Source organism: Nerophis lumbriciformis, linkage group LG03 (assembly GCF_033978685.3).
Source record: "Nerophis lumbriciformis linkage group LG03, RoL_Nlum_v2.1, whole genome shotgun sequence".
Classification (NCBI taxonomy): domain Eukaryota; kingdom Metazoa; phylum Chordata; class Actinopteri; order Syngnathiformes; family Syngnathidae; genus Nerophis; species Nerophis lumbriciformis.
Genome location: NC_084550.2, coordinates 90,001 through 110,575, shown reverse-complemented (window position 1 = coordinate 110,575; position 20,575 = coordinate 90,001). Strand labels below are relative to the sequence as shown.

Here is a 20,575-nt window from a genome sequence, read left to right as displayed (position 1 = left end):
CGTGCTTGTCCAAACACTTCCGGTGGAGACTTTCAAAACAATGGCTGGCACCGCAGTTACTAACCTTATAAACACCTTTATTTACGGTTGTGTAAGGTTTTTTTTTCTTTTTGTTGTGTTGTGGCTGAAATTGTTGTGTCTTTATGTTGTTGCGCTTTGTATTCATATTGTGGAAACCAGTTGTTGTGTTGGCTCCTTATGTGTATTTATTTATATTGTGGTGTTCAATCCTTCCTGTGTGGAGTTTGCATGTTCTCCCCGTGACGGCATGGGTTAAGTTAAGTTCAACTTAAAAGTTAAGTTAAAGTGTCAATGATTGTCACGCACACACTAGGTGTGGTGAAATGTGTCCTCTATATTTGACCCATTCTCTTGTTCACCCGTTGGGAGGTGAGGGGAGCAGTGAGCAGCAGTGATGGCCATGCTCGGGAATCATTTTTGATGATTTAACCCCCAATTCCAACTCTTGATGCTGAGTGCCAAGCAGAGAGGTAATGGCTCCCATTTTTATAGTCTTTGGTATGACTCGGCCGGGGTTTGAACTCACAACCTACCCATCTCAGGGCGGACACTCTAACCACTAGGCCACTGAGTAGGCCTAGTTCTACTCCGGCTTCCTCCCACCTCCACAGACATGCACCTGGGGATAGGCCCCTCCCACCTCCAAAGACATGCACCTGGGGATAGGCTCCTCCCACCTCCAAAGACATGCACCTGGGGATAGGCCCCTCCCACCTCCAAAGACATGCATCTGGGGATAGGTAGATTGTCAACATTAAATGGTCCCTAGTGTGTGAATGTTGTGTGTCTGTGTTGATGAGATGGTGACTTGTCCAGGGTGTACGCCGCCTTCCGCCCCAATGCAGCTGAGATAGGCTCCAGCACCCCCCGCAACCCTTAGAGGGACAAGCAGTAGAAAATGGATGGATAGTGTAAAGTTTTTGTGTTGTATCTTTATGGTGTTGTGTTGTTTCTAAAATTGTTGTGTTTTCTTGTTGTTGTGTTGTGTCTTAATATTGTGGTGTAAAGTTGTTGTGTTGTGTCTTAATGTTGTCGTGTTGTGTATTTATGTTGTGTATTTTATTTTGGTGTAAAGTTGTTGTGTTGTGTCCTTATGTTGTTGTGTTGCGTCTTAATATTGTGGTGTATAGTTGTTGTGTTGTGTCCTTATGTTGTTGTGTTGTGTCTTAATATTGTGGTGTATAGTTGTTGTGTTGTGTCTTAATGTCTTTGTGTTGTGTCTTTATGTTGTTATGTTGTGTATTATCATTTGGTGTGAAGTTGTTGTTTTGTGTATTTATGTTGTTCTGTTGTGGCTAAAATTCTTATGTATTTATTCAGTTGTGGCTAAAAAAAAATTATTTTGTGTTATGTGTTAACTATTTATACTGTGGTAAAAGTTGTTGTGTTGTGTCTTTATGTTGTTGTGTTGTGGCTAAAATTGTTGTGTTTTTATGTTGTGTTTTGTATTTATGTTGTTGTGTCTTAATGTTGTTGTGTTTTGTCTTAATGTTGTCATGTTGTGATTGTGTTGTGTTGTTGCATTGTAGCCTAAAGTGATTGTGTTGTGTTGTTGCATTGTGGCCTAAAGTGATTGTGTTGTGTCGTTGTGTTGTTGCATTGTAGCCTAAAGTGATTGTGTTGTGTCGTTGTGTTGTTGCATTGTAGCCTAAAGTGATTGTGTTGTGAAGCGTATTAGAAAGTATTCAGTGACAGTGGGGACAGCGTGGCAAAGTTGGTAGAGTGGCTGTGTCAGCAATCTGAGGGTTACTGGTTCAATCCCCACCTTCTACCATCCTAGTCACGTCCGTTGTGTCCTTGAGCAAGACACTTCACCCTTGCTCCTGATGGCTGCTGGTTAGTGCCTTGCATGGCAGCTCCTGCCATCAGTGTGTGAATGTGTGTGTGAATGTGTGTGAATGTGTGTGTGAATGTGTGTGTGAATGTGTGTGTGAATGTGGAAATAGTGTCAAAGCGCTTAGAGTTCCTTAAAAAGGTAGAAAAGTGCTAAAGAAGTAAAGTATAACAAACAATTCAAACAGAAGTCCATTTGGTTAATAATAAATAGTTTAGTGTTTTTCATTGTTCTGTTTGACTCAATTCTCTTCATCCAACCTTTTCTAACGTTCCACACTAAGTACGTACGTTTCTTGCAATCGGCTCAATATCGACATCTGACAATAGTCAAGGCTCTGTTACCAGCTGGAGCGTAACAAAGTGATCAAGTTGAATTACACACAAAATGAATGAAAAGAAGACCTGCCAATGATGATTTGTTTTTATTATTCCTTGGGAAAGTGTACTGTCACAAACATTTCCTATTTCCAGAGAGCACTCACACAAACACAAACGTATAAGTGGGAAAAACATTTCCAGTTCTGGCCTACAATGTGTGATACGCGTTGTCATAGCAACTCCAGTGTGATATCACTACCATTTTGTACATTGTCCTGGAATGTGTGGTTGACTCTGCAACACAGTGTGTGCGTGTCCAACAACAACAATCACAGAATGCTGGAAAACATGAAGGCACAACTTGCGTCTCATCACACCCGCTCATGTACTAATAATGACTATATAAATGGAGACCTTAACACAGTCAATGGACACCAAGTCATTAGGGAAAGCACCAGTGCAAGACAAGACTCCACACACAAAGCAGGAAAATATGCAAAGTCATGTCAACCAGAGACATTAGTCCAACTAAAAGGTGGAAACTCTGAACATGATGACGTCAATGCAAGTTCAGTCATGGTAGAAAATATTACCAGGAGAACATGCACACCAAGATATACAACCACGCTACTGTCAATGGTCTACAATACACCATGATCTTATGGTGAAAGTCTATTTTGGATCATACCAGGTACAGAAGCTGAAAACACAAAAACAAACCCCTATTGTCCAATGGAGTGACCGTTTGCAGTTTCTAAGACATATTCATCAGTTCATTCAGAAGACCACTTGTGAGCTCACAGTCTTACGTAGTTCAGTCCAAAGGTAGCAGGGAACAGTCAAAACAAATGTTTTCAGAATTTCAGAGTTGGAATAATGTAAAAGTGTCCAAAATGTCTGAAGATATTAAACCTTGTCATCCAACCTTTTAAAACCGCAGGACCAGCTGCCCGGGTTGTGTCCGTGTTGCTATGGTAGTTGCTTCATATAAAAAGATTGTTCACTAAAAGCTAAACGTACAGGAACAGTGCAGTACAGTCATGAAACACTAATGTAACAAACGTAGCCTAGTCTATGGATGTTCATTCATCCAGGTCTTTGTAGTCTCAGGGCACTCAATCTATGGCAACTGGACTGTTTGCTTTGTTTTAGAAAACAGTTTGCCTCTCATCTAAGTAGGCTTCATGCTCATAGCCTCCATTGGTCACAACTAGTCTTGCAGCTGGTACCAAAACCCCAACTATTCAACACCAACGCAAGGATGGTGTGCTTGAGCAAGGATAGGTCTGCCCTATTGTCGTGAAAAAAAAACTGAGATGCAAAAGAGCCTTGTGTCAATGCCAACAACGACAGTCGTTAGAGTGGAATTTCCCCTCCTTATCATTGAGGTATTGTATGGCATAACGATTGCTATACACTTGTTTTTACTGTAATCCAGGCCCAGGCACACCCACCTGGTGTTGGACTATAAATAGTTGGGGTTTTGGCACAAACCGCTTGACTAGATGTGACCAATATAAGTCCAAGTCTGGATGTGACCAATCTAAGTCTGAGACTAGATGTGACCAATCTAAGTCTAAGACTAGATTTAACAATCTAAGTCTAGGACTAGATGTGACCAATCTAAGTCTAAGACTAGATGTGACCAATCTAAGTCTGAGACTAGATGTGACCAATCTAAGTCTAAGACTAGATGTGACCAATCTAAGTCCAAGACTAGATCTAACAATCTAAGTCTAAGACTAGATGTGACCAATCTAAGTCTGAGACTAGATGTGATCAATCTAAGTCTGAGACTAGATGTGACCAATCTAAGTCTAAGACTAGATGTGACCAATCTAAGTCTGAGACGAGATGTGACCAATCTAAGTCTAAGACTAGATCTAACAATCTAAGTCTAAGACTAGATGTGACCAATCTAAGTCTAGGACTAGATGTGACCAATCTAAGTCTAAGACTAGATGTGACAAATCTAAGTCTGAGACTAGATGTGACCAATCTAAGTCTAAGACTAGATCTAACAATCTAAGTCTAAGACTAGATGTGACCAATTTAAGTCTAGGACTAGATGTGACCAATCTAAGTCTAAGACTAGATGTGACCAATCTAAGTCTGAGACTAGATGTGACCAATCTAAGTCTAAGACTAGATCTAACAATCTAAGTCTAAGACTCGATGTGACCAATCTAAGTCTAAGACTAGATGTGACCAATCTAAGTCTAGGACTAGATGTGACCAATCTAAGTCTAAGAGTAGATGTGACCAATCTAAGTCTGAGATTAGATGTGACCAATCTAAGTCTAAGACTAGATCTAACAATCTAAGTCTAAGACTAAATGTGACCAATCTAAGTCTAAGACTAGATGTGACCAATCTAAGTCTAAGACTAGATGTTACCAATCTAAGGCTAAGACTAGACGTGACCAATCTAAGTCTAAGAGTAGATGTGACCAATCTAAGTCTGAGACTAGATGTGACCAATCTAAGTCTAAGACTAGATGTGACCAATCTAAGTCTAAGACTAGATGTGACCAATCTAAGTCTAAGACTTGTCTTACATAAGGATTGTGAATGAAAAAACACAATTCCAAAAAAGTGCAGTTCCCTTGAACGTCAACCTTCAACTAGGGATAGGTACCTTTCACATTTAAATTGATGCGGTACCAATTCCTGGTACCAGGGAATCGAGACCAGTACCCACCAGTACCAAATTTCAGTACCTTTGATGCAACGATCCTTACACCATATTATGAAAGTATGAGCTACTGAGTCCGAGCAGTTTTTAGTACTACCTATCTAGATATAGTCATTTCAAATGGAATGTAAATAAGTACAGACTTAGGTAGATTGCTCTTGCCAAAAAGATAAGAATAAGAAGTGTACAGAATGTCAGATCATTTCAAGAAGAAAGCTCTCAGTTTACAACTAGGACCGATATCAAACATTACGTAAACTGTATAATATATAATATTATAAAAGTAATATTGTGATCTGCCAGAAGCATAAACCGAGAGCTCAGAGGAAGGTTTTACTTAAAGACTTGTGATGATGATGTGCAATAAATACAATGGAAGAACATCCACAAAAGTACTCATTTGATATTATGCTACAATATCAATACTCTCTCATGTCCTGTTCTCTCAGCTCCATTTGTGTCTTTGATGCCAGGACTTGTTGGCCTTTTCCTGTGAGATGATCTTTGAAAGTAAACCATCTTGAGATCGGATACCTGCCAATCTCCGAAGCTCAGGTGGAGCATCAGTCTTGTTCTCCCCTCAGAGCAGGAGTTTCCTTCTTTGTACCAGTTCCACATGGCCTCCTAAAACGAGGCAGTAGACCAGACTGCAGGTCTCAGATGAGCCTCTCTTCAGGTGGCACTTTGAGGACGCTGCCCATCTCCAGCCTGGCTCCAGCTACCTCCTGTGAGCTGGGGCTGTAGGTGCCCTCCGACTGACGCTTCTTGCGGGCCGTCATGACCAGGAAGAAGATGACCAGGATGGCCAGTAGGACACACAACATGGTGAGGGGGATGGTCACCACCAGCCAGGGAACTCGCTCCTTGTGCTCCTTTTTCTGCAAGACAATTGGCAAGAATGAACGTTAACGACAGAATGCTGCGTCTCCAGTCCCTCACCTCAGTCCTTTGAGAAGTACTTCCAAGTGTAGGGTCATGCCAGCTAGTCCCTCACTTCAGTCCTTTGAGAAGTACTGCCAAGTGTAGGGTCATGCCAGCTAGTCCCTCACCTCAGTCCTTTGATAAGTACTGCCAAGTGTAGGGTCATGCCAGCTAGTCCCTCACTTTAGTCCTTTGATAAGTACTGCCAAGTGTAGGGTCATGCCAGGGAGTCCCTCACCTCAGTCCTTTGAGAAGTACTGCCAAGTGTGGGGTCATGCCAGCTAGTCTCTCACTTCAGTCCTTTGAGAAGTACTGCCAAGTGTGGGGTCATGCCAGCTAGTCCCTCACTTCTGTTCTTTGAGAAGTACTGCCAAGTGTAGGGTCATGCCAGTTAGTCCCTCACTTCTGTTCTTTGATAAGTACTGCCAAGTGTGGGGTCATGCCAGCTAGTCCCTCACTTTAGTCCTTTGATAAGTACTGCCAAGTGTGGGGTCATGCCAGCTAGTCTCTCACCTCAGTCCTTTGAGAAGTACTGCCAAGTGTAGGGTCATGCCAGCTAGTCCCTCACTTCAGTCCTTTGATAAGTACTGCCAAGTGTAGGGTCATGCCAGCTAGTCCCTCACTTCAGTCCTTTGAGAAGTACTGCCAAGTGTGGGGTCATGCCAGCTAGTCCCTCACTTCTGTTCTTTGATAAGTACTGCCACGTGTGGGGTCATGCCAGCTAGTCCCTCACTTTAGTCCTTTGATAAGTACTGCCAAGTGTGGGGTCATGCCAGCTAGTCCCTCACTTCAGTCCTTTGATAAGTACTGCCAAGTGTGGGGTCATGCCAGATAGTCCCTCACTTCAGTCCTTTGAGAAGTACTGCCAAGTGTGGGGTCATGCCAGCTAGTCCCTCACTTCAGTCCTTTGATAAGTACTGCCAAGTGTGGGGTCATGCCAGCTAGTCCCTCACTTCAGTCCTTTGAGAAGTACTGCCAAGTGTGGGGTCATGCCAGCTAGTCCCTCACTTCAGTCCTTTGATAAGTACTGCCAAGTGTGGGGTCATGCCAGCTAGTCCCTCACTTCAGTCCTTTGATAAGTACTGCCAAGTGTGGGGTCATGCCAGATAGTCCCTCACTTCAGTCCTTTGAGAAGTACTGCCAAGTGTGGGGTCATGCCAGCTAGTCCCTCACTTCAGTCCTTTGATAAGTACTGCCAAGTGTGGGGTCATGCCAGCTAGTCCCTCACTTCAGTCCTTTGAGAAGTACTGCCAAGTGTGGGGTCATGCCAGCTAGTCCCTCACTTCTGTTCTTTGATAAGTACTGCCAAGTGCGGGGTCATGCCAGTCAGGCTAATATATTGAAACTTTATTATTTCTTATAAAAGTTAGTGGGTGCAGCTCATATATTGATGCAATCTACAGGTTTTTCTTTTCATTTGTGTGAGCATTTCATTAGAAGTAAACCATGTCTCAAACTGTGACTTCTTGCCTGCGACAATCACTAAAATGGCAGTTATTACATGTGATGCATTTACACTTTGTACACACTTTGTACTTCTTTAGCAGTACTGTTGGAGGTACTCTATACTTATTTAGCAGTACTGATGGAGGTACTCTATACTTCTTTAGGAGTACTAATGGAGGTACTCTATACTTCTTTAGCAGTACTGATGGAGGTACTCTATACTTCTTTAGCAGTACTGATGGAGGTACTCTATACTTATTTAGCAGTACTAATGGAGGTACTTTATACTTCTTTAGGCGTACTGATGGAAGTGAGAATACTTACATTGCTTTCACAGCGGGTGCCACTATAGCCTGTCACACACACACACTGGAAGTGGTTGAGTCTGTCCAGACAGGTGGCGCCATTGAGACAAGGACTGGACTCGCACTCGTCTATTTCTGTCTCGCACCTGAAAGACATCAGTGTGGCTTTAATACAACACCGACTGACACCAGAAGCAAACACTGTGCTGGCACTAGAGGATGCAGGGCTGCGATATCAGTATAAAGCGCCATGGTTCATCAGTATCAATACAAACATGCAGGGCTGCGATATCAGTATAAAGCGCCATAGTTCATCAGTATCAATACAAACATGCATTCCAGAAAACGCTCTTTTTTTCCTTCATTGTCTGAAAGAAAATGGAAGTATGGAAGCAAGGTTGGTTGCATGAACAAAGGCACTCGCTCTCTGGTAACACAGGAAGTGATCACTGACCAGTGGGAGGGACATGCTAACAGCCAATCAACTATCAAGTTTGCTTGATTCTGTGCATGGAGTGAGAAGAGAAATTCAAATTGAAGAAATTGTGGCTAAAAGAGGAAAAGTCACCTGGACAGTTAGGTTTTTTTTCAAAGGGACCGTAGTCAGACCAATGTGGTCTGTACATGATATAAGGCAAGACCGCTACCTTAGCTCACCCTTTAGAGCACAGCTGTAACTTCCTGCAGAAAGTAGTTCTTCTCAGGTTTCTATGTTGACATTTTCTCACTATTGTCTGCCACTTTCTGAAGCATTTCTGACATATTCTTTATTCTAAGAGCTTCTTGTCAAGTGTTCCATGTGATTTGACTATTTTGTTGACATTGTTTCCCATGCGTGTGTTTCCTTTCTGCCTTGACAGCCGAGGGATTAGAATCACAGGAAGATGACATCGGAAAGAAAATGTTTACATTCAATATATTTTTCTATATAAGTCATAAAAATATCAAGAATCATTGCTATTGAGCAATATCAAACCCTTATACCGTGATGAGGTTTTCAGCCCAGACCCGGGTCTGGGCTGAGGAACACAACATCTGGGCAACAAGATTTTCTTGTGTATTGATTTCAATCATCCATCCATTTTCTACTGCTTGTCCCAATCCAAGTTTATTTGTATAGGCCTGAATCACAAGTGCCTGGAAGGGCTGCACAAACCACAACGACATCCCCTGATATGAAGCTCCCATCCGGGCAAAGAAAAACTCCAAAAGCCCAAAATGGGAAAAAGACCTTGGGTAGGGGCTGCAGATGTGGAGAGCCCCCCCTCCTGGTGTTTGCTTTCATCAATGACAAATCAAATTGAACTCTCAAAGCTGTACTAGGTATCGGAAATATAAACAATTTGTATCTAAATTCCTTTGAACATGATCTAATCCTGGTAAGGTCTATTCAGGTGTACTGGAGAGGAGGCTACGCCGGATAGTCTAACCTCGGGTTCAGGAGGAACAGTGTGGTTTTGGTCATGGTCGTGGAACTGTGGACCATCTCTATACTCTGGGCAGGGTCCTTGAGGGTGCATGGGAGTTTGCCCAAGCAGTCTACATGTGCTTTGTGGACTTGGAGAAGGCATTGGACCGTGTCCCTCGGGAAGTCCTGTGGGGAGTGCTCAGAGAGTATGGGGTATCGGACTGTCTGATTGTGGCGGTCCGCTCCCTGTATGATCAGTGTCAGAGCTTGGTCCGCAGTAAGTGGGAGCAGTTTCCAGTGAGGGTTGGACTCTGCCAGGGCTGCACTTTGTCACCCATTCTGTTCATAACTTTTATGGACAGAATTTCTAGGCGCAGTCAAGGCGTTGAGAGGATCCGGTTTGGTGGCTGCAGGATTAGGTCTCTGCATTTTGCAGATTATGTGGTCCTGATGCCTTCATCTGGCCAGGATCTTCAGCTCTCATTGGATCGGTTCGCAGCCGAGTCTGAAGCGACTTCGGCACTTCCAATTCTGAGTCCATGGTTCTCACCCGGAAAAGGATGGAGTGCCACCTCCGGGTTGGGGAGGAGACCTTGCCCCAAGTGGAGGAGTTCAAGTACCTTGGAGTCTTGTTCACGAGTGAGGGATCAGGGCGGCGTCTGCAGTAATGCGGACGCTGTATCAGTCCATTGTGGTGAAGAAGGAGCTGAGACGGAAGGCAAGTCTCTCAATTTACCGGTCAATCTACGTTCCCATCCTCACCTATGGTCATGATCTTTGGGTCAGGATCTAAAGGACAAGATCACGGCCCAAATGAGTTTCCTCCGTCGGTGGCGAGTCTCTCCCTTAGAGATAGAGTGAGAAGATCTGTCATCCGGGAGGAGCTCAAAGTAAAGCCACTGCTCCTCCACATGGAGAGGAGCCAAATGAGGTGGTTCGAGCATCTGCTCAGGATGTCAAACGAACGCCTCCCTAGGGAGGTGTTTAGGGCACGTCTGACCGGCGGGAGACCATGAGGAAGACCCAGAACACGTTGTGGGCACTATGTCTCCCAGCTGGCCTGGGAACGCCTCAGGATCCCCCGGGAGGAGCTGGACCAAGTAGCTGGGGAGAGGGAAGTCTGGGCTTCCCTGCTTATTCTGTTGCCCCTGCGACCCGACCTCGGATAAGCAGAAGAAGATGGATGATATAATCCTCTCTAGTGGTTGTGGCTGGATATGGTTATGGTTAAGCCAGGAGCCGGCCTTGACTACATCCACAAACATGGATTTAAAAAAAAAAAAAATCCAAATGAATCAGTTCTGCCAATGCAAGTGAAAGAAAGATAAAGTGATCCATTTCATTTCTCCATGATTGCAATAAATATCTTCCAAGTCGAAAAAACAGTAATGGAAATAGATTCTGATCGGGTTCTTGGGAATACAATTCTGGGAGGACTCTCACCTGGTACCAGAGTATCCTGGCTTGCAGGTGCAGTTACCCCCAGTGTCCTCCCCGATGCACACCCCTCCATGAAGGCACTTGGTGGCAGCATCACACGCCACCGGAGGGAATCGCTGTCTGGTGTTGGACAAAGAAATAGATTGTTAGAAGCAGTAGAACTACACTTTGAAGAAGCAGTAGAACTACAATTTGTAGTTCAGTTTGTTTATCACCAGGAAGGATGAGGTCACCTACCTAGGTTCCATTCTAGAGGCTAATCTTTCCTCTGATAAAATGGCAACCAAGGTCATCAAAAAGGTCAACCAACGAATGAAATGTCTCTACAGAATCTCCTCTCTGGTCAACAAAAGCACCATGAAGATTCTGGCGGGAACTCTCGTTCAACCCTTTTTCCATTACGCATGCACCTCCTGGTACCCTAGCACCTCCAAAACCCTCAAATCTAGACTCCAAACATCCCAGAACAAGCTAGTCAGATTACTTCTAGACCTCCACCCCAGATCACACCTCACTCCTACCCACTTCTCCAAAGTGGGCTGGCTCAGGGTGGAGGACAGAGTAAAACAACTTGCACTGAGCCTAGTCTATAAAATCCGCTACACCTCCCTGATACCGAAGTACATGTCAAACTACTTCCTTAACGTAAATGACCGCCATAACCACAACACCAGGGGGAGCTCCACTAACCACGTTAAACCCAGATTCCCATCTAACAAAGGTCTTAACTCATTCTCTTTCTATGCCACATCAATGTGGAATGCACTCCCAACAGGTGTAAAAGAAAGGACATCTCTATCCTCCTTCAAAACCGCACTAAAAGAACACCTCCAGGCAACTTCAACCCTAAACTAACACCCTCCCTTCCACATCCCACCTCCCCGGATTGTAAATAATCAAATGTAAATAATCAAATGTAGATACTTGTTATTATGCTTTCTGATCTCTCTGTGTCCACTACTTGCTGTACATATCCTACCAAGTCACACCTACACTGTTTCAATGTCCATTTCTCTGATGATGCAATTGTTGATGACTGAAGTGTTGATATCAACTAAACCCTCCCTTCACATCCCACACCCCGGATTGTAAATAATGTAAATAATTGAATGTATATACTGTGATGATGAACTTGTGTGATGACTGTATTATGATGATAGTATATATCTGTATCATGAATCAATTTAAGTGGACCCCGACTTAAACAAATGTAAAAACTTATTGGGGTGTTACCATTTAGTGGTCAATTGTACAGAATATGTACTTCACTGTGCAACTAATAAAAGTCTCAATCAAATCAATCAAAAAAAGTAGAACTACAATTTGTAGAAGCAGTAGAACTATAGTTCACTCTACAAAGTGCATACACTTTGTAGAGTGAACAGATGGAGGCTCCTCTCATTATACTCTCTAGAAACATCCAGAAACTAACCATACTTCATTTACATATCCTGACCTGAAAATGAACCAAATATGAGTGATGTTGTTATTATAATTGCTAACGCAGGCGGCCTGTTTTAGCGGCGCATTGATAGCAGTGAGCTAATGCTAACTTACACTGCTATTGTTGACACACTGAGCTGCTTCTGCTTGGTCTCAAACTTACTAAAAGTCAATTCTAGATTATAATTTATGCATCTTTCACCTGCTAGTAGACAAATGTGGCCATGGACCGCCAGGCTGGTCCACTTTCACATCCTTCCAGATGGTGAAAAAGACACAAAAAGACGTTTCTTGCAGTCATTTTTTTTATAACCCTTCGTAAGTATTGAGATTGAATCTTCATCTAAATGGAATTATGTGAGCGTCCCGTCGGTCGATGTCCCAGTGAGAGTGGAAAATTACAGTAAGTGATTGTTTTATTATGGTAAGTTTGTATATATATATATATATATATATATATATATATATATATATATATATATATATATATATATATGTATGTGTGGGAAAAAAAATCACAAGACTATTTCATCTCTACAGGCCTGTTTCATGAGGGGGGGTACCCTCAATCATCAGGAGATTTTAATGGGAGCATTCACATACCATGGTTTATATAGGGCACAGAGTGGGTGGGTACAGGCTGGCCTAGGGGCGTGGTGATTGGCTCATGTGTTACCTAGGAGGTGTTTCCGTCTATGGCGGCATGTTGTTACAATTTCGCTGCGCTTGTTGAGTGATGACAGGTCTGGACGGTAAATAATAAACAGTTTCTCTTTCAAGCATAGGTTGCATCTTTTATTACCACTATTGTAAGGTGTGCTGGATGCAAGAATTTGCCATGTTATTGAATATTCAACATTATTGTCTTTGAGGTCCCAAATGTGTTTGCTGAGTTCTGTGGTATTTCGCAGGTTTTTGTTCCTAAAAGAAGCCTTGTGATTGTTCCATCTGGTTTTGAATTCACCCTCGGTTAATCCTACATATGTGTCGGATGTGTTAATGTCCTTGCGTATTACCTTAGATTGGTAGACAACTGATGTTTGTAAGCACCCCCCGTTGAGGGGGCAATCAGGTTTCTTTCGACAGTTACATGCTTTGTTGGTTTTGGAGTCGCTCTGACTGGGGGTCGACGGCTCATTTGCAATTGTTTTGTTGTGGTTTGAGATGATTTGTCGTATATTGTTCATGCAGCTGTAGCTCAATTTAATGTTGTTCTTGTTGAATACTTTTCTTAGGTTGTTGTCTTTGGGAAAGTGTTTGTCAATCAGATTGAGGAATTTGTGTCCAATGTTCGTTGAGACGTTTTTGCTGTATGGGGGGTTGTACCAGATGATGTCGTTTCGTTTTCTGTTCTTTTTTGGCTGGTTTCCTGGCGTGGGTTCATAGGTGAGGGTGAAATTGTATCCGCTTTCATCAAGGGCTTTTTGGTACGGGGGGGTTGCTTGGTCAAATTCAGCTTTGCTAGATGACAGCATCGATAGCCTTTTATTGATTCCGGTAGGTATTCTTTTCGTGGTGGTGGGTGGGTGGTTGCTGTCATGGTGCACGTATTGGAGTGTTGTGTTGGGTTTCGTAAATGGTTGGTAGCTGTTATTTCTCAGGTTGAAAGTGACGTCAAGGAAGTTGACGGTTTGCTTGTTGGCTTCAATTGTGATCCGTAGGCCGTTCTCTTTGAAAATTTGGCATATGCGCTTCTTGGTATTCTCGCTGCTCCTTGGCAAGGCGCGACACACTGCCAGTCCGTCATCACGGTAAATACCAAGGTTCAGATTGAGGCTAGCGAGCTGGGAGAGGAGGAAACTCCCAACGAGTTCACACGTTTCTGCTCCGTCAAAACTTCCCATAGTGACGTCAAATGTTGCATTGTCATATATATATATATATATATATATATATATATATATATATATGATAATAGCTTCAATATAGAGGCAACTTTTATTTCCACTCTACTTGTACTTTAAACCGGAAGTAGAAGTATGGTTTTATCTTCTAATGGTCCATAGCGTTCTACTCGTATGGATTCTTCATTCATCTCTCCAAACAACATTAGTAAGTTTTACAATATAACTAGACCAATTCCCCCTGCGATGAGGTGGCGACTTGTCCAGGGTGTACTCCGCCTTCCGCCCGATTGTAGCTGAGATAGGCTCCAGCGCCCCCCGCGACCCCAAAGGGAATAAGCGGTAGAAAATGGATGGATGGATAGACCAATTCCTACTTAGGAAAGGTCCCATGTGTGATGTCTGTAGGAGTGTTTTAATAATAATAATAACTTGGATTTATATAGCGCTTTTCTAAGTACCCAAAGTCGCTTTACATGTAGAACCCATCATTCGTTCACACCTGGTGGTGGTAAGCTACTTTCATAGCCACAGCTGCCCTGGGGTAGACTGACGGAAGCGTGGCTGCAATTTGCGCCAACGGCCCCTCCGACCACCACCTATCATTCATCATTCAATTCACCCGTGTGAGTGGCACCGGGGGCAAAGGGTGAAGTGTCCCGCCCAAGGACACAACGGCAGCGATTTTTGGATGGTAAGAGGCGGGGAGCGAACCTGCAACCCTCAGGTTTCTGGCACGGTTGCTCTACCCACTACGCCATGCCGCCCCAATTTTTCATGCATATGTGTTCCTGCTATCGACATGTAATCAAGCTTGATTGATTGATTGATTGAGACTTTTATTAGTAGATTGCACAGTACAGTACATATTCTGTACAATTGACCACACCCGAATACGTTTTTCAACTTGTTTGAGTCGCGGTCCACGTTAATCAATTCATGGCTAGTGTCGTTAGCATTAGCTAATATGTTAACATGATTACGAGTGTCTGTGTTAGTATTATTAACTTACATTCTTTTTGTATTGTTTCACTTTCACAAATTCCTCAATAAATTCACCATGCTGTCACCGTGGAGTTATTGAGTCTGTTTAGCTGATTGGAGAGCTAGCGTGCGCTGCTAATGGACCATGAATTCTGTTTTGTTTGATCCGCCGTTTTACTGCCGCTATACAGACACCATTTGGAAACAATTAAGGTATGTAAATAAACATTTATAAAACATTTCTGTGTAAATAACACATTGTTCAACGTATGTGCAGGTTTATAGTCCAGTACAGCTAATATAGGGAATGTATTTTTGTTAATATTTACGTAGTTATATACTTGTGTGCTCTACAGTCCTGAAAATACCGTAGATCATGAGTTCTCAAAACCTGCTGTGAAAACCATGCTAGAGGATAGGCTATGTTTGTACACCATGAGAACTTTTCACGAGATTGTTTTAGACTTTCTGATCATCAAGTCATGGCATTACTGGTACAGTAAACAGAGGTCAGTCCTAAGCAAACGATACGAGGCTGAAAATGCATGTGCAGCCCAGTTCCTAATTAAGTAACCACCTTCTATATTTATGGACCTAGAATTGGTATGTGTGGAATATGGCCTTGGTAATTAAAGGCAAAATGTTACAGAAGTATGACATGCATTAAAAAGTAAAGAAGAAAAAAAACTCACTGGCAGCGTTTTCCCACGTATCCAGGAGGACACAAACAGGTATGAACTTCCATCTTCTCCACGCAGGTTCCCCCATTCAAGCAGCTGAACTCCAAGCAGTCGTCCACTTCTTCCTGGCAGTTAGTGCCCACATAGCCAGGCTCACAGTGGCACTGGTAATGTGCCAGCAAGTCTTTGCAGGTCCCGTGGACACACGGGTCAGAGGAGCACTCGTTTATCTCGGCCTCACACAGCTTGCCCTCCCAACCTGGTCTGCAGCTGCAGTTAAACTCATTAAACTGGTCCTGGCACACACCCTCGTTGACACACGGCTGAGAGTCACAAACCGGGGCACCCTGGCATCCGATGGTTGGCTCATGTTGACTCAGTCTGGAGAAGCGACTGGTCTGGGGCGCGTCTGCTACGTTGAAGAGTGGTAGGTAGACTCCACCCGCACGGACTTCTCCCAGACAGCCGGTATATTTCTCAGCAAGCCAAATGTTGGTATCATTCAGGAAGTTAAGGTTGCCGGCAACTCCCAGGCTTCCACCGGCCGGGTACCCGTCCACAGTGAGGCGCCATGGAGACAGTGGCAGTGCAGGGTCCACCATGGTCAACTGAACCCGGTGCCAGGCACCATCTGCAATGATGCGGTCACTGGTGAACGCCAGCAGCTCTGCACTTCTTCCGCTGTCCATTTTCACCAGAAGGGTGGAGTTAAGGAGACCCAGGCAGAAAACCTCAGCTCGGTTGTTGGCCCGCACCAAGATGCCATTCTGGTCTCGTGTTCTGAGGTCCAGGGTGAAGTTGGTGACCGGGCTCAGCAGGGAGCTGTTGGCAAAATACTCCACAGCGTCGTCCTGAAAAAATGCTTCAGTCAGGCCTGTAGGAGGAGAAAGTGAAGACAATGTTTTTAGAAAAAGTTCTTGCGGGTTCAAATGTGTTTTCCAGTCAGTCTTTCTTAGCCATAGGGCGAGGCCCATTGTTGAACCGCAAGCGTACCCAAGGGGCCGCCAAAAGTGATTGGTTTCCCAGCTGTGGCAATGCTCAGTTGTAGTACACTTTTTCACCACTTGTGGCAGTAATGACCATATCAAACAAGTATGGCGCTAAAGTCCGAGAGAAGTTTCTTTATGACTAAAGTAGTAAAGCTGTGTTTTCATTCATTTTAGTGACAGTTTCATTAAGAATTTTTTTTAAATTAATAATCAATATTTGAACAACATCATTGAATGAAAAAGTATTTTTGAGTCCCTTCTTACGTCCATCCATTTGCTACCGCTTATTCCCTTCGGGGTCGCAAGGGGGCGCTGGAGCCTATCACAGCTACAACCTTCTTACTATTTTTCTAATCAGGCTGACCTAATCCTAAATTTTAAGTGTTACATGAATAATAGTCTTAGTGATCAACACATGCTTTCATATCACTTGTAGGCTGGACATAATTATTGACTAGGATCGTGACCATGCCCAACCCTAATTGTGCTTCACATGAACTGTTATTTAAGACATTTGTATGGCAATTCTACCTTTGTCTCTGCATCCGGGGTCCACTTTACAAAAATATATGATTGAATTGAATTATTTTACTTCACCATTTGCGGCCATCTGAGAACCCAGAACTGAACGAGGATTGTGAGCTACATTTGACTAGTCTTGGAATTGCTTATTTATTTTGTCTGTTTCATGTTCACTGAGCTTTCTCAAACCCAAAACTAAAAGCCGTATTCAAAATTCCAGAGCCGAACTGGAAGCTCTTCCTGGTGTGACTTTTGTTCTGGCTTTGACAGATCACAGAGATAATGGTGGATTACTCACACTCATAACCATCCCATAGGTCCACACATTGGCCTCTATGCAAACACGGCTTGTCCACACACCACAGCCGTTTCTGGCACAGGCGTCCGGAGAATCGAAGGGAACAGTCGCACTTGAAGTCATTCCAGGTGATCTGACACTCGCCCCCGTTGGCACAGGGCTGGTTCTGTGTACAGACAAACGCAGATGCAGGTGGATTAGACGCTGGCTTGCAAAATCCCTAACCCAAGACGACTGCACAGGTCTGGCCAAAGCTGGATTAGGAGGTAAGGTACAGATCAATGGGATGTTATCGGAGTGCACAGAAAGACTGGGAATCAAGACTAGAGAAGGGTCATTGACTACTTCCTGAAGTCAGTGTCCTTTTCACTGGCAGTTATGGCTGCCCTCAGAGGGCCACAATAAAAGAATAGAAATGATATTTTTACACAACTGCCTTTGATCTTTTTTCTACGTACTCCGTAAAAAAATCGACTGGCAGCTCCATCGCCAGAATTTTATAGTAATCATAAATGGAGCACCTGTACCACAGTTTATTTTACAGTACAATTCTGGCAACAGAACAGCCAGCTCTTTTTTTTACCCGAAAATCTCTGGTTGTTGTTGTTTTACGGTGCAGTACTGTAAACATAAAAACAGTACCGCTGTTTTTTGTAATTGTACAATTTTGACAACTGAGAAACCTGTCAATTGTCATTCTTACTATGGGCAATTTAATGCACGAGTGTCCAACTCAAGGCCTAGGGGCCAGATCTGGCCCGCCACATCATTCAATGCAAAAAGGACTTCATCTTTTCATACTAAATGTGTTTGTTGTTTCTGTCATGTTCTGTGGTCATGTTTTGTTTTGTTATTTTCTGGTTGTTTAAGACTCTTTTAGTTCCTGTTTACGCTCCCTTGTTTGGTCACCATGTCAACTTATTAGTTTCACCTGTCTCACGTGTTGGACTCACGCACCTGTTGTAATCAGAGAGACTATTTCAGCCTGTCGTTTTCAGTTGGTCGTCCTGGCGACATTGACATGATCATACTCTGTTCTTGCTATGTGCTACTCTGATTTTGCCATAGTTCATGCTGATTATCCATGCCAAAGTTTATGCTGCTCGTTTCTTGTTACAGTAAGTGGTTTTTGTTTCATGTCCATAGTTCTGCCTTAGTGTTAGTTTTGTTCCCTGCGTTAAGTTTTGTGCCTCCGCTGTGAGCACTTTTTGTTTGTACCCTTTTTTGAGTGATACATTAAATCATGTCCCTACCTTCAAGCCATGTCTGCTATAGTCCGTTTACATCATGGGAAAACATTCCTCGCAGTAAGCTGCATCACAGTCCACGTCTTGACAGTTTCCATTTTGACAGAACATGTACTATATATACATGTACTGCAGGCAAGTGCACACTCCCATAGTATCTAATAATGCAACAAATATAATCAATTTGGGGGATCAAAAACGAAAACTATAAATATCTGCTTGACCTATGATTTCAAAGCAAGTCATACTCTATAAAAATTACAATAGATTTTAAGAAACTGGCAGCTCAGTTGCCACAATTTTACAGTACCGTTACTGTAAAAAAAACATTGTAAATTGTGCCGTAAAATTGTGGCGACTGAGCTGCCAGTTTCTTACTGCAAAATCTACAGATTTTTGTGTTACAGTGTATGTGAAACTGTATTGTAATCGAATGCACAAGCTATGGTGTAATATTATCATGAGGAGAATCCCTACGATTGTATATTTATATATTCATCGCTGTTAAATGCGGCCCTCTATGATACCCCTGATTTAATGGATAACTTATTTTGATCAATCAGATGTTTTTATTTGAACAAAACAAGTTTGTAATGTATGATAATATATTTGTTACATCGTTTCGTTTGTTCATTATCGTTGATTATAGTTATCATTATAACTACTTTTAATATTACATTGTTAAAATGAACAACATTAGTATTGCAGAGTCACACATAAGTCAAGCAGATATATGAGTATTTATTTTTGTTTTAGGGGGAAAAAAATCAATTTACTGCAAAAAAAAGCTGACAAAATATTAGTTGAAAAGACACAATTTTAGAAAAAGAAATACTAAAAATGAGTAAAATTATCTGTCGGTGCAGCTTGTTATTTTTACTTGATAAGATTAACTAAGATTTGTACATCTAGAAATTAGCAGGAATTTTAAGCTCCAAATATATATTTTATTCTGAAAACAAGCATTAGTCAAACTGCAGAGTCCTTAGATGCAATTTTGTCATGTGGGGGAAAGCAAAATATCTTATTTGAAAAGTTATTTTCTCAATTTTAAACTATAAAAGACAAGTTATACCTATTCATTCTATAATTAAAATGACGTTATGTCAATGAGTAAAAATAAGTTAATAACTCATAAAGTAGCTGTAGAGTGTAAAAACAACTTTGATACAACTGTTATCATGTATATATATATATATATATATATATATATATATATATATATATATATATATATATATTTATATACCATATTTTCTGCACTGTAAGGCACACCTAAAAACCTCCAATTTCCTCAAAAGCTGACAGTGCGCCTTATAATCCAGTGCGCCTTATATATGGACCAATATTGAGCCACAACAGGTCTCGCAACTACGCCGACTTCATTTTCCCCCTCCTACGGCTGCTTACCATAGAAGAAGCGCTTCTTCTACGGGGGAAAATGAAGTTGGCGGCTGCTTACCGTAGAAGAAGAAGTTCTTCTTCTACGGTAAGCAGGTAATGAAGTCCCGTAGTTGCGAGACCTAAACTTTATGTAAAGACCCAAAAATGGGTCTTTACATAAAGAGACACACTTACGACGCAGAGTTCAAAGTCAAGGCGATCGATCACGCAGTAGAACACGGGAATAGAGCAGCAGCGAGAGAATTGAACATTAAGGAATGAATGGTGCGGAAGCGGAGGAAGCAACATGATGACCTGCGCCAAGTAAAGAAGACTAAACAGACGGAACAAAGCTACAGTTGGAGGACAAAGTGGAACAGTGGCTTGTTGAACAGATATAGAAGTGTCACTATTTGTTTTCTTGACATTCCCTTTAGCGCAGCTCCATCTAATGGATGCATAATGTAACCCCAGCCTCTACTATAGCCTCTATTCTATGCGCCTTATAATGCGCTGCACCTTATATATGAACACAGTTTTAAAATAGGCCATTCATTGAAGGTGCGCCTTATAGTGCGGAAAATACGTCATATGTGTGTGGGTGTATGAATTAAGTTTTGTTTTCCTTTATTTTCCCAAAGAATCAATTGTAAAATGAAGTGTGGGTGTTGAGTTTGGCACTTGTGGTTTGAGTTCCCAGGGTAATACCAATTGGCGTATTCCATTCCAACTACAATGACATTACATTTGCATTCAACAGAAGAGATTCCATGTTTGAAAAGTACCTTGCAAGTG

General features: G+C 42.5%; 1 protein-coding gene across 1 annotated transcript in view; it reads right to left on the bottom strand.

Annotated features, from left to right (window-relative positions):
- Nucleotides 1-2,263: 2,263 nt before the first annotated feature.
- The window catches only part of LOC133577237 (protein crumbs homolog 2-like), a 65,474-nt gene continuing 47,162 nt past the window's right edge, over nucleotides 2,264-20,575 (bottom strand). Inside the window, exons 8-13 of the mRNA XM_061930892.2 lie at nucleotides 20,566-20,575; nucleotides 17,151-17,316; nucleotides 15,354-16,215; nucleotides 10,394-10,510; nucleotides 7,562-7,688; nucleotides 2,264-5,748 (exon numbers count right to left, since the gene is read on the bottom strand). The exon at nucleotides 20,566-20,575 is cut by the window's right edge and continues 526 nt beyond it. Of these exons, the coding sequence (XP_061786876.2) occupies nucleotides 5,527-5,748; nucleotides 7,562-7,688; nucleotides 10,394-10,510; nucleotides 15,354-16,215; nucleotides 17,151-17,316; nucleotides 20,566-20,575 (1,504 nt within the window). The 3' untranslated portion in view covers nucleotides 2,264-5,526. The remainder of the gene's footprint in view (nucleotides 5,749-7,561; nucleotides 7,689-10,393; nucleotides 10,511-15,353; nucleotides 16,216-17,150; nucleotides 17,317-20,565) is intronic.